Source organism: Harpegnathos saltator, unplaced genomic scaffold (genome assembly GCF_003227715.2).
Source record: "Harpegnathos saltator strain DR-91 unplaced genomic scaffold, Hsal_v8.6 scaffold289, whole genome shotgun sequence".
Classification (NCBI taxonomy): Eukaryota; Metazoa; Arthropoda; class Insecta; order Hymenoptera; family Formicidae; genus Harpegnathos; species Harpegnathos saltator.
The window spans coordinates 197,713-211,576 of NW_020230082.1; the positions used below are offsets into that span (position 1 = coordinate 197,713).

The 13,864-nt window shown below is 46.3% G+C and overlaps 1 protein-coding gene across 1 annotated transcript in view; it reads left to right on the plus strand.

Annotated features, from left to right (window-relative positions):
- Positions 1 to 11,282, plus strand: part of Sdc (Syndecan) — a 99,916-nt gene extending 88,634 nt beyond the window's left edge. The window contains exons 2-5 of the mRNA XM_011153540.3: positions 7,575 to 7,761; positions 9,401 to 9,498; positions 10,305 to 10,476; positions 10,999 to 11,282. Coding sequence (XP_011151842.1) covers positions 7,575 to 7,761; positions 9,401 to 9,498; positions 10,305 to 10,476; positions 10,999 to 11,180 — 639 coding nt within the window. The 3' untranslated portion in view covers positions 11,181 to 11,282. The remainder of the gene's footprint in view (positions 1 to 7,574; positions 7,762 to 9,400; positions 9,499 to 10,304; positions 10,477 to 10,998) is intronic.
- Positions 11,283 to 13,864: the final 2,582 nt, after the last annotated feature.

Sequence of the window (13,864 nt, forward strand, 5' to 3'; positions counted from 1 at the left end):
TTGTGTGTGAGTGAAATTATGAAAAAAAAGACACATGCATAACCTCTGCAAAATACTGTAAGTGTAAATAGTTCTTATCATTTTGTTACATTTACTATTTGCCAGTGACAGTCAAGTCGTTGCATCATACACTCTGAATATGCGCACTATTGTAGCCAATGAAACTTAGGTACAGTCGCCCCCCGCATTTCAGCACAACTCCCCTCGCCTATCTTACGGGTTTACGGGCTCTGTCTCTATATTCGTATGTCTATGATTCACACCGAAACCATACATATAGCAATGTTCCAGAAACAATTTCAGTCCGAACCTCGAGATTCACGCGCGCATTATATTTACCAATAGCCGTAACTTTCTTAGCTACTCATACTAAAATGCGCTTTTGATTTCAGATAATAAAATTGTACTTTGTAATGAACAATTAATGATAACCAATTTTTAGCAATGACGGCACACAGTTAAAAACATTTCGTACTTTTGTTAAAATTATTTATGTGTAGAAAGTTTTGTATTGAATTTTTTACACACTCGTGTGTTAATTTAACATATCGTTGTCGTGTTGCCTAGACTTTCTTGTATATAATTAAGATTATCTATTTTCAATTCATATATTTCTAGTGTTAAAATGACATTTCCAAGTATTAAAATAACACAATTTATATGTAAATGCATGAATTCTTGACATATTTTATACTTTAGACTCTATGACATATTGTATATGTTGAAGTCAACACCTAAAATGTGTTACTTTCCTCATTATAACGGTTATCTTGAGTTAAATGTATAATGTTAACATTTCTGATATGTGAAGATTGGATTTTTAACACATAGATTATGTCAATCTAACATTTTCATTTCATTAAATCATAGATCATTACTTTTCCCAAACATGAAGTAACATTCATTGTATGTCAATTTAACATAAACTGTGATTCTTGACGACATTTAAATGTTAAATCTTTGTGTTAATTTTTTACATATTATGTGTGTTATTTTTTAACATATTTGCTGTATGTTAAATTAACACATAAATGAGAGTGGATGATTTGAGACACATGAAATATATTAAATTTAACACATCATTTCTTACAGTGTAAAGTTAGTCTTTCTAAGATCGAACTGGCTAACGATATTTAGCTGATATCGCTAAATCATTTTTTTTTATATATATAGTTAAAAAAGGAGCGAAAGAGAGAGAGAGAGAGAGAGAGAGAGAGAGAGAGAGAGAGAGAGAGAAGGGAGAAAGAAATATTCATAGATTATACTCTCTCGTTGTGTCAACTTTGCGTTCTCTACACGGAATCTGTATGAATGCTCCGATCCAGAAATACATGTCGTTGCTAAGGATCAATTAAGGTCTATGTTTTCCTGTACGCTCGATGATCGCGCGCGCGAGCACAGGTGACGTCCTGTGCATTAGGGAAACGTTCTTCTGTGCCACTTTTCGCCCACACTCACGTACGCGGAGCGGGTAGGTGACTATAAAAATACGCGCGCGTCACACTTTTCCAGAATTCCTCCGCGCCGGCTCGCGCCCCACCGCCTCTTTTCTCATCGAGCAATTGTCCGATCGGCCGTGCAGCCTCGGTCGCGTTCTGCCGGCAAGTAGCACAATTAGTTAGCATACCGTGAACATTTAGCTGGCACCGGCGCTGGCTCGCATCGCGCAACGAGAGCCAACGATTTGAGATAACGCGATCATCGAAATGGGAAACGAACGTCGTTACCTGCCACGTGCCACGCACGTACCACATGTTCCTGTCGTCGACGCGAGGCGCGCGGCCGATTTCGCGGGAGAAGGCTCGTAAACTTTGGACATTAAATTTACATTTCAATCTAAAGAGCATTTTGGCAAATTAGATTTAAAATTTCACGCGAACCTCGCGGGGCAATTAAGCCGCCGCGAGAGAACGACGAGAAGCGAACTCGATCGTAAATGATCGACGAGGCGAACGTCAAATCGGTCTCGATCGGTCGTTAAGTTTGCCTCACGGCCCTCTTGCTTCTCTTATCCTTATTCTATTTAACGCGTTTTCTTTGCCACTTCTTACTACTTCGCAGTTACACGGCCCGTATTGCCTTTACACACGAATGTGCACACCTAGCACGGGAAGAAAGGAAAAAAGAGTAGAGGTAAAAAAACAACGTCGCCTATAACACGCGCGCGCGCGCGATCGATTTTTCCATTTCCTCGAGCGAGCGTTGACATCGTTTTCCCTCCGCAGATGTAAACTAACAATAAGTAAAGAAAGGACGAAGGACCTACGGCTATACGCGCGGCGATACACGAAACGGGACACAAAGCGAACGGCGAGTTAAAACCCCGAGGATTCGAATCCAATATGAAAAATCCGTTCTATTCAGATAGACCGACAATACGTGAGAAAGAGAGAGAGAGAGAGAGAGAGAGAGGGAGAGAGAGAGAGAGGAGGAGACACCCGCTATATATATATACACGCATACGTGTACACACTCGCAACGAGGCCTCGACGACCGGATAGATTTTCAATATTCTGCGCTCCCCACTTTGTCCGCGAATCGTCTTAACGCGCGACTTGTCGGATTGATGTTCGATGCATGCAGGCAACATTTGAGAGAGGACAAAAGAGATGTGTGTTTGTTTCCCGTATAAATAAAAAATATACTCGAAAAGCCACGACTTTGCATCTTTGTCATGCAAAATGGGCGTAATAACGTTGAATCCCTCCCCCACGCGATGATCATTTGATTTCAAATCCTTTTTCGCAAACAGAGAAGGTATTATAGGTTTTTCTCTTTCATATCAATTTGTTTCAATCTTACCGTGTCTTCGCAGTGGCGCAGTACTGTCAGAGTAGAATTTGTCTTGCTCAGGAACATAGTAAATTTGCTAAGGGATGGAGTAAGTTTCTTAAAAATAAACTTTAGTTGTGAACACTTTGACGGTCGCTGTCACGTATATATAACTTCATTCCGCCAATATGGCTCTTTACAAAGAAATATCCCTTTATAAAGAAATATTTCTCGATAATTTGTAATTAATAATTTGTAATTAATAATAGTACAGGAGCTTGTTTACGATTATTGTATAGTACAATTTGCAGTGTAAACGCGATACAAATACCGCAGTAATTTTGTAAATTTGCGCAATTGTTTGCTCACAATTGCAACGATATGGAAGTTACATCAAGCAAAATGTACAGACTTATATGCAAGGATTTATGTCTGTCTCTTTAAATATCATCGAGAAACGAGATATCTCGAAATTTGCCAGCGGTAGTTTGAAATTTCTCCGAAACAAGCGCGGCTGTCAAAGGGTTCAAATATAAATAGCACATACGAAACGCTGAGAGATAATAAATTAGAGTGGAAGTCGGGGCGTGTGCCTCGCTTGCTAAATTCCGTAATACTCTCTCAATTTCTTGCAGTGAAATTTCACTCAAAAAAGGCCACCGAGAGCCATACTCGAATTTGAATGATTTTTCACTCGTACGAAGAGAAGCCTTCATTCTGAATCGTCTGAATACTCAAAGTCGAAATCGAATGAAACATTGACTCTTGCGACTTCGAGTGGCGATATCTCCGCCATCGTTTGGAGCGCAAATACCGCCACTTTTCCTCTATCTGAATTCAGTGAAATTCCGCTTTAAGAAATCGAGGGAGTGACTATTTGCTACAAAATTACCTCCACGCGTACGGGAGAACAATGTTGCGCAATGTGGGCGCGCGCGTGCTGCAAAATTTTCAAGACGCTGCAGAAGCGCGTCTCCTGCGTCGACTTTTCCGCGCCGTCGACAATTAATCGCGCACGTTTCTTACCGCTTCGCGTTCGTGACAGAGAGACGTGAAGAAGAATCGCCGAGAATCGTCGTGCGACAGCGAGAGACGGGAGAACAGGAGGAAAACCGCCCCTACGGGGGGAGAAACATCCTGTACAACGCGGAGATACACACGCAGCTGCCGCAGGCAGTCGTACATAACCGCGCAATGTACAGTCGCGGACGTCGTAGAGAGCAGTGCCGTCTAGCGGATCGCGCGCGTACTAGCCCGGTGCAGTCACCACCTGGCCGAAAAGCACCGTGCGTCACCCTCCGAAATTTCTCCGTTTCCCGTACGCGGTGGATCCGCGCGTACACCAGCGCCGCAGCGAGCACGAGCCGACGCGTGAGCACCAGGTAACCGCGAGCCCCGACCGATCCACGTCGCCGTGTTCGACAGCACGATTTCGCGAGCGCGTATTACCCGGGAAACCCGGCGAAAAAGGCTGAGCCGCGGCCCCACCTGCGATTCGTGTCGCTCTTCCGACCGCCTCGGAGGCTGCTTCTCGGCGACCTCGGCGAGTCCTCCGCCGTGGCAGGTGCGTGGAAGGTGCGCGGCGACATCGCGGAACGTTCCCCGACGTCGTGGAGCGACGTAGCCAGGCAGCTCCGCAGGGTCGGGAATGTGGGAGCTAGCGGGAGGAAGGGGTCGATAACATCGCGCGCCCGCGCAATTCTTGCTGGTCTCCTTGGTGGAGGACGGGCGAGAGGAAGCAGCGTGGTTGAGGGTAGAAAGAGCCGACAGGAAAGAAGTCGTGGTATTTTCTCATTATTTCGCCGAGGCCGGGTCGAAAAAAGGGTGGTGTGCGTGGTGCACAAGGAGGTGGTGCGTGTGGTGACGGAGGAAGCACCGGAGAAAATTCGACGAGCCGCGCGAACTCCACGCGAATCTACGCGAGCTGCGGAGGCTCTCTCTCTCTCCCTCTCTCTCTCTCTCTCTCTCTCTCTCTCTCTCTCTCTCTCTCTCTCGTCGTCGACGACGACGATCGTCGCCAAGGTCGAACCATTCCCGTCGACGGGGCCAGCAGCAGGGGCGTACCGACCGACCCGGGCTGAATTTTTCGCGATCGATTGCCACCTGCCGATGCACCGGCCGCGATAACAGGCGTTTCCTCCTGAACACGACGTCTCGTCGCCGCTTCCTCGACCAAACAGCCCCCCAGTGTGCGCACGTCTTTCTCTCTCACCGTGGTTTTTTCTCCCTTTCTCTCCTCTCTCTCCCTCTTGTAATCGTGCGTTTTTCCGCGAGGCACGATTGCGTTATCCATCTCCTCCGAGAGGTCCTGCACGCCTCGCACCGGGGTGTGGAGTGCGCTCGCGACGCGACGCTCCTTCCAGAGAAAGAGAGAGGGGAGAGGGGGAGAGATGATCGCGATATTTTGTGCTCGTTAGCTGTGTGCATTAGCCGCAGTATTGCGGTACTTGGTGCCTTTTTCATTTTCTTCTTTTACACCGCGCTCAAGTACGAACGGCACTCGCGCGCGCGCGAGCACGCGACAATCGATGCCCGAAGATAGAGAAGCAATGCGGAAACGAAAAATGTTTCCGACGCGCGAGAAAACACGAGAGGTTCAAGGCTGAGGGTTATCTCACCGCGCGAGTATCGCAGAGCGAGGAAAAAAAATACGAAAGACGCGTGGAGTTGTTCAGTGAGGCAACGCGCGAGACGCGCAAGACAGAGAGCGAAGTAACGCGCGGCCGAGTCAACGTTGAGAAAAAAAACGAGAGAGAGGGAGAGAGAAATGAGTACGAGGAAACCGCGCGACATCACCGGGAGGGAAGCAACTGACGAGTCGATATTTCCGGCAGGCTTTTCCGAGATGACGGCGGCAGCGCGGCCTGCCAGCCGTCAGCGTTTAGCGTCGCGTAATTGGATTATTTCCTGTTTTCAGCGAGGTGCGCGCCTCGAATTTTGACGTATTGAATGCGAATACACGTATCGAACGTGCGGCTAGACAGTGTGGCACACGCATTTCGCTGATAGAACGAATAGAAACGCAACGCGTTCCCGAGTTGTGCATGTGTGTGTGTGTGTGTGTGTGCGCGCGCGCATATTTTCGACGGTCATCGGGCTCTCATTGTCTTTCGGTGCAAAAGCGAAAGGGAGGAAATCGCTGTTGTTCGACGGTCGAGCGCGGAAAGCGAGAGAGACAGGCAGTGAGCAGAGAGAGGGAGAGAGAGAGAGAGAGAGAGAGAAATGAGCGCGAATTTCACGCTATCGATCGCGCGGCGCCAGCCGTCGCATTCGTTAATTCGCCATTCAATCGCGAGTATTGACGCGACAAAAGATGCCAGGTTGCTGTACAAAGTAGTCACATCACTGCTGCTTTGTCGGTCGCACGCTCGTGAGTGGAAAAAATGGAATTTTCTTGTAACGAGGGAAAGAGAGTGAATGAGGGAACACAAGACTGCGCTTCACCGGCGGGAATGCGTTAGCGTGTTCCGCGTGGCCATCCCGTGTTTCGCGCAACGACGTTTCATCGCTCGGAGAAGCGCGCGCGCGTTACACTTCACATTCCGCGTACATCACGTAACCGGAAGCGTGGGCCATCCGGCCGTTTCCTCTTCGATCAGCCATCCGTCGGCTGGACAGCTCTTTGTCGCCGTTTGTGCGGAACGAAAGACGTATAAAAAGAGAAATGCGGGGACTCGCGCGATTGTTTGTTTGCTCAATTTAACAATGATGCGATTTCGCTGGTTGCCTTTGAAGAGGCGCAATTCTAGCATGAGAGTAAAGCGAACGAAACGTCGAGTCTCATAGGTTTCATCCTAGCTGCACATTCACAGAGATAGAGAGAGAGAGAGAGAGAGAGAGAGAGAGAGAGAGAGAGAGAGACACGCTCTGCGAGAAACGAACCGTCGAACCTGAAACTATGAAGGGAGGCGAGTAAGGGGACTCTCTGCTATTTCGGTGCTAAGCAATGGAAAGGAGATAAGCCGGCTAGAAATAGAAGGCCGAACGAAGCGACGTTAAACGCGCCACCCACGCGAGAATCCTTTCACACGAAGGAATCGTATCCGTTTTAGAGAAAGGAGAGATCTCGCGTTTACATCTTCTGCTTCTCTTGGTTTCTCTCTCTCTCTCTCTCTCTCTCTCTCACCCTTTGGTGCTTCGTTTGTCTTCCTTGAGCCGACTTTCATTGTACCTGAAATTTTCGCGAAAGCGTTTACAATGTAAATTACGCGACACCGCCAGACGATGCCGCCGCCGCACGGTGTTAAATTGTAAATTCCCCGCGCCTCTTGGCTCTCTCTCTCTCTCTCTCTCTCTCTCTTTCTTTCTCTCTTTCGCAGTGGCAGCCGCTGTCGCGGTTCGCGGAAGAGAGAAGGAAGGAGGGAGGGGGAGAGAGAGAGAGAGAGAGAGAGAGAGGGAGAAAGAGAGTGATCGTCGCTCCTACATCGCGAGAGCGCAGAGTTAAATTAAAATTTAATGAACCGTGGCATCTCCGAAGCCCTTTCATGTCGCGTCGGAGATCTCGCGTTGAGGATACGCCGTGTGCTTTTAATTACGTTAGCGGTATATACTCGCGGAGCAATCCCCGCTTGCTCTCTTAGGCTAAGTTCGCCCTGAGAACGTGCGTCGTCCAAGAACCCCCGTCCGTGTGTCGTTGACCCCGCATGCCAGATTCATCCTTGGAGAAGGATGCGTTCCGTTTACCCGGCTGCGGCCGGCAGTCAGACGACCGACACGACGCGACGCGATTAATTCCGGGCGTGCATCCCGGCGTGACGACGAATTCGCCGGCGACTGCATTCGTGATTTTCCTGGCTTTCCAGAAGGAACCAAGCGACAAGCAGAGGACATCGGCGAGCTCGACTTACAACACGTTCCCGGATGATCTCTATCTGGATGACCAGGACGCCTTAGAAGGCTCCGGCCGAGGCGGCGGCGACAATCGCGACGACCTCGAGGCTTCGGGTAGCGGCCTCGGTCCTGACGACGAGGACGGCGACGATGATCACGGTATGAGTTACCTCCTGAATAGAAATGTCACTTTTCCGGCTTGAATCGAAAGCTAGTAACTATTATGTTACAGGCTAACAACAAGGGGAGGCTAGGTCACCGTTTTTAATAAAATTTTAGGAGGTGATTCTACATCGAGAAAAAAGTGTACACGTGTCCGAGCGTTTTGTCCAATGTTCATCCTGGACCGGGAAATAAAATAAAATATTTGGGAAATCAAACTTTTGAAATAGAGTTGTTTACTTGATTTTCTTATAGTAACTTTGCAATTTAAGTATAATGAAGAATCATATAAATTTTTTTATTTTTTACGTGAAAGTCAAGAAAAACCTCTGAAAACCTGTTAAAAGATGTCGACTGTTCGGTTGATAATTTGTTTCGCATGTTGCAAGATTTAAGGACATGATAATCTACTCGTGGTTCGCATCGAAGCTCATTTCAAGAAGGAATGTTTTCAGCAACGTGAACCAAATATATTTCCCAGATAATTTGGAAAAAGGAAAATACGATTGTGGGAAACCCCCCTTCATAAATTGTGCTCACTGTAATTCTTCATTGTGCTTTGAATGCTTCTACATCATGTATCATCCTAAATGCTGCAAGATGTAGAAATAATATATTAGATTTAAATTTTGGGCAGACCAGTCAGAATACGTTTTTCGTTAGATTTCTCAAAGGTAAAAAAGGTTCTGACATAGAGGTACCTACGCATTAATCTTATATTCAGAAAGATACTAATTCAGCGTTATGGGGTGTTTTAAATAAAATATAAATGGTTCCTCATTATAAAAACGACGACTGCCAGACAAAATGTTCATTCTTTTTGTTCCATTTTAAGAAAAATCTCAAATCATGTAGAATAATAATGATATGATATGATTTTTTATTATATTTAAATTGCAAAGTTATTATAAGAAAATCAAGTAAATAACGCTATTTCAAAAACCAAATATTTTGTTTCCCGGTCCAGGATGAGCATTGGACAAAACGCTCGCACACGTGTACACTTTTTTTCGATATAGAATCACCTCCTAAAATTTTATTAAAAACGGTCACCCCCCCACATTGTAGCGTCCCTTTGTAAGTTAATTTATCTAGCTCATTTATTCACGGAATCTAGCTGACTATTCGCACGGAAATATTGAATCGGAAAATTATCGTGTTAATTCAATGAAACTCGTTTTTTCGTATATGAATCGACTATTGAAATTAGTCCATACGTCACGACGATTTTCACTTAACACACGCATGGCCTCTTTTAATGCTAATCATATATTAATCATATATTATTATTTTATTATTATTAATCATATATTACCGTCCACATATATATTTTCGATTGCGGATGACGATCTATATCCAATGACAATAACATTCCAAACGTTCAAAGGCGGAAAATTATAAAAGATGACGGGCACTTGTGTTCGCAGTCCATGCACCTTTTGACATATAAGAAAAAAAGGGGAACTTAAGATCGAAAGGGCGCATTTTTTGCTTTCGCTATAGACCACGTCTAGAATAGAACCTCGGGGGTAAGAAAATACACTCCCCGCGGAGCGTACCTAACGCGCATAGGTTTCGCGATAACCCTCGCTGACCCGAATTCTAACGCACATCTCGTAACCGTGTTGTATCGCAGAATTCAATGGTAACAATGGACTAGAAGTGCCGAGCAAGCCGACCGAGGCGAGACCGCCGTACCTCATCGACGAGACAAACACTAAAACTAAACAACAGGTAAGTGCAATGAGCGTCAACGTAAAGTTTCGGACTTTATGCTAAATCCACAATCCTGCTGTCACACGTCTATAATGGTCCCCTCCACGTTGTTTCAAGTTTGCATAATTTATGAAGAGGGAAAAAGGTGCTCCGCGCGTCTTTTACATACTTTACAAACGTGCTTTACCGGTAGCTCGCGGAAATGTAAAAGTTATTATCCAGCCACGTTTCGTTCAAGTGTAGAATGCATTCCAACTTCGCACAAACGAACGAATATTTCAATCGAATGCAGTTCGAATTTGTTTCTTGTTTGAACGGTGGCACACATCGGAGATTCACCGTTGGATTTCAAGTGAAAACATTCACCCGACGATACAAAGTAGCGGTAGAAGAGGCGAGTAGAAGAATCACTCGAGCTCGAGTGACACGGCTGTCGTTCTACTGTTCGAGTGAGATTCTCCTCCAAGAAATTTGCCGAGTAATAAAACTAACTCGACAGTTATATTTCATTTGGCAGGTTCTCGCGACAATACGTCACGGTACATCACCGCGCTATCGCGCCGTTTTACGATATTACGCTTTTATATTTTTCCTACGCACGAGCGCGTTATCTAATTCCGACCGATTAGAGTGGCGGAGCGACGCTTCGCACTTGGCACGGAACAACCCACTGCCGGTCGCGTCGTCATCGTCGTTGTTGCCGCCAAATCATCATCGTTTGTCCGCGTGGTGTCTCACATATACGCTCGTCCTCTCCTTTCCCCGACGCGCTCGAATTAAACGGATTAACGCGAGAGATTGAGGCAACCGTATCCAATTTCCAGACGACCATCGACGCGGTAAACCGACCCGGCAACGAAGTCGACGTAATCGAGCCCTCGGGTGCCGAAGACGATCACGACGACAACACCGACGACACCCGCGAAGTTTACATCATGAATCCGAAACACGAGGACCGCGCCAGCTCATTCTTCGCGCAGCCGGGCGTGCTAGCCGGTAAGTGGCGGGAACTCGTTGTTCAACTCGACGACTGTATCTTACACGTGAAAACGAGGCGACCACGACCTCGTGTCTCTTCGTCCGAGCAGAGAGATCATCTCTTCCCGTGGTCTCTCTGCTCGATGCAACCGTTAGGTTGGTGCGAAAGATTCGTCATTTGTCTATTGAATTTTCGCAGAAAGTTTCGCGCCTTGTGAGCGCGATGGAAAATCCCCGTTAAATGACGTCTACATAAGGGAAAGAAAGATAGAAAGAAGATTTTCTCTCCATGTTAAAAAAGATATCTAGTCAGTGTTGTTCTTTCGATTCATACAAATAATGATAATCCTTCGAAAAATCGGATAATTTTCTGACTTGCCCATCTTATTTGACAAACACGACAGAGCTTTTGCACCGAGTCGATAAACTTTCTTGTTCTTTCTTTTGAAACTACCTTTCGACGAATCGAACGACGAGTAATTCATGTTCCTCGTGTTATCTCCGACGATACCTAAGATACATTCTCAATCGTGTTTCCAGCTGTGATTGGCGGCGCAGTGGTGGGCCTTCTGTGCGCGATACTGGTGGTCATGTTTATCGTGTACCGGATGCGCAAGAAGGACGAGGGCTCGTACGCGTTGGACGAGCCTAGGAGATCACCGGCGGCGCAGGCTTTCCCTAAACCGGGCGCGCCTCATCACAATCGGGAATTCTACGCTTGAGATGGCAGCTCTCTCGCGATCGCACGATGCTAAGAGCCGAGTTAAGGCACCGTTCGACCACCACCGAATTGACACGCGCGCCACTGACCACGACGATGACTACAACTACGACGACGATTACAGCGACTGCTACGACAACCACGACGACCAACAATGCCTTGTTGGAATACCCGCTGCTGCTGGTCGACGGTGAAACGACACTTCGGAGCCCGCACATGGCATGCTCATATAGACTCTCCCCGACGCGAAGTTTACCGAGGAACGTCGCTCAGAACGTCGCTCGGCCGATTCTCGATTACATAGATACCTCTCGGTCTCCCACCTCCTGTCTCCCTGGTTGTCCTCTTCCTTCACCGACTCTTCTTTCTCTCAGCCTACGAATCGATTCGCTTGTCCTTGGCAGCTTGCTCGACCGTTGACATACCCCGAACCAGGGTCCTTTTTTGTAATCCCTCCCTCTCTTTCTCTTTCTTTTCCTCCCTCGCAGAGTAGACTTTTCACGACTCTCCCGAGAGCTTCCTATCGTTTATACTGCTGTTCGGCAGCCGCTCGGAACTACTTCGTGTTCGAGCAGCTCGACGACGATCATGATGATCACCAGAACGACGACGACGACGAAGACGACGAGGACAATGACGTTCGCGCGTACGCTTCTCGGCCGCATGAACTCTTCTTGACTTTCAGAAACTGTATTTTTCTTACGCGCTACTTGATCGCGTCGTAAAGGTGCACGCGAGAGTAAGAGTCTGAGGCAAGAACGAGTTCGCCTTCGGCCGAACGCCGAATGTATGAATGAATTTTGCAGCTCGATGCTCCGATTCGTCCCTCGCAATATTGTACAGACTGTGTCCTTTCTGTTCGCCCTAACTCGATACCGCATTTGCTGCTCCGTGGAGAATCCACGGGGCGTAATCGTCCCGACCGGTGACTGGGAAGCGACGGACAATGAACGACGAGGCGCTACCGCCGTTAGCCTCGTATATATCCATCCCGTCGAGGCACCGCCGGCGAGGTTGCACCAATTCCAAGATGCATTTACAACGCGTAATATATATATATATATATATATATATATATATATAATATAAATATATACACACATATATATGTATGTATGTGTACATACACAGCATATATACATATACATATATACATACATGGATATATATATATATGAATGTATATATGCACGTGTGTGTGTGGTGTGTGTGTGTGTGTGTGTGTGTGTGTGTGTGTGTTTGTTTGTTTGTGTGTGTATGTGTGTATGTACGTATGCATATATATGTATACGTGCATGTATAGAACTGAGAGCGTGAAAATTCGTGAGCGATAAACGCTGCTGCTGCTATGTCGTTAATCATTCTGTCTCGATGGAAGGAGGGAAGGAAGAAGGATCGTTGCGGCACCCGTGATTTCTCTCCAACAGCAACGAGTCGAGGAGTAGAACTGCAACTTCGTTCGCGTTGCTGTTGCTTCTACTTTTCCTCTCTGTCTATTTGTTGTTTTATTTCCTCTCTCCCTCTTTCTCTCTCTCTCTCTCTCTCTCTCACTCTCTCTCTCTCTCTCTCACTCCTCCCCTCTTCTCCCCTCTCTCTTAATTTACCTACCACTTCTTCACCTATTTATTCGATGTATGAGTGTTTAATACGACTCGTTGCTACGAAGACTTGGGATTTCAATGATTTCCTGAAGCATTCATGTTTCAATGAGAGCGAACAATGGCGGAATAAGACGCTCTCTTGTCAACCGTATCGATCGACCGTTAAGAAAGAATAAAAGGGCGCCTTTATTGAGATTATTTGTTAGGCATTAAACTATGTAGCGCGACCGTATCGACCACTATTAGTCGGACGAAGCAGGTTGAAAACAGAAGAAACAAGGAACAAGACAAGTATTTAGTCTCGATGTATTACCTCTCGATGAATATATGTCGTGCAAAATGCCTCAGCATAGAGAACGGAGAGATTTCAATCGGTCGATTGGTCGCCGGAACTGTACATATCGTTAAAAAGATAGCTATTAATTTCTAAAACATGTATGCGAGGTTTTATACGTACATACCTCCTCTCCGCGCATATGCGCAGCTTTCGCAATGTTGTTTTCCATTGTTGTACTTCTCTCCACTCAGAGAAACGTCGATTGACGGCGAGTTGTCGTATTTTTCTCAAAATACTCGCCCGTACATCTCGATTTTACTCTTTTCTCCTTACCTTTACATTTTTTTTCATACTTTTGTTTTTATTTATTTTTTGATTGATTTTATCGAGCTCATTGCCAGTGCCACATTAGCTTTTCCCCTGCGTGTCTCTCGCAACAAGAAATTGTGTATCCCTCATTTTAAGGATAAGACTCTCTCTCTCTCTCCCTCTCTCTCTCTCTCTCCCTCTCTCTCTCTCTCTCCCTCTCTCTCTCTCCCTCCCTCTCTCTCTCTCTCTCTCTCTCTCTCTCTCTCTCTCTCTCTCTCTCTCTCTCTCTCTCTCTCTCTCTCTCTCTCTCTCTCTCTCTCTCTCTCTCTCTCTCTCTCTCGATGTGTGATAATTGAAATACGCGCGCAAATTTATCCGTAACTTTGAAGACTGTTTCCGTCACTCCTCTTCTCCTATATAACATATAACCCGTTTAGGTCACATTTGTAAGAATCTCGTTTGATATTGTCTCACCAGAAATTATGTATAAAGTATTCC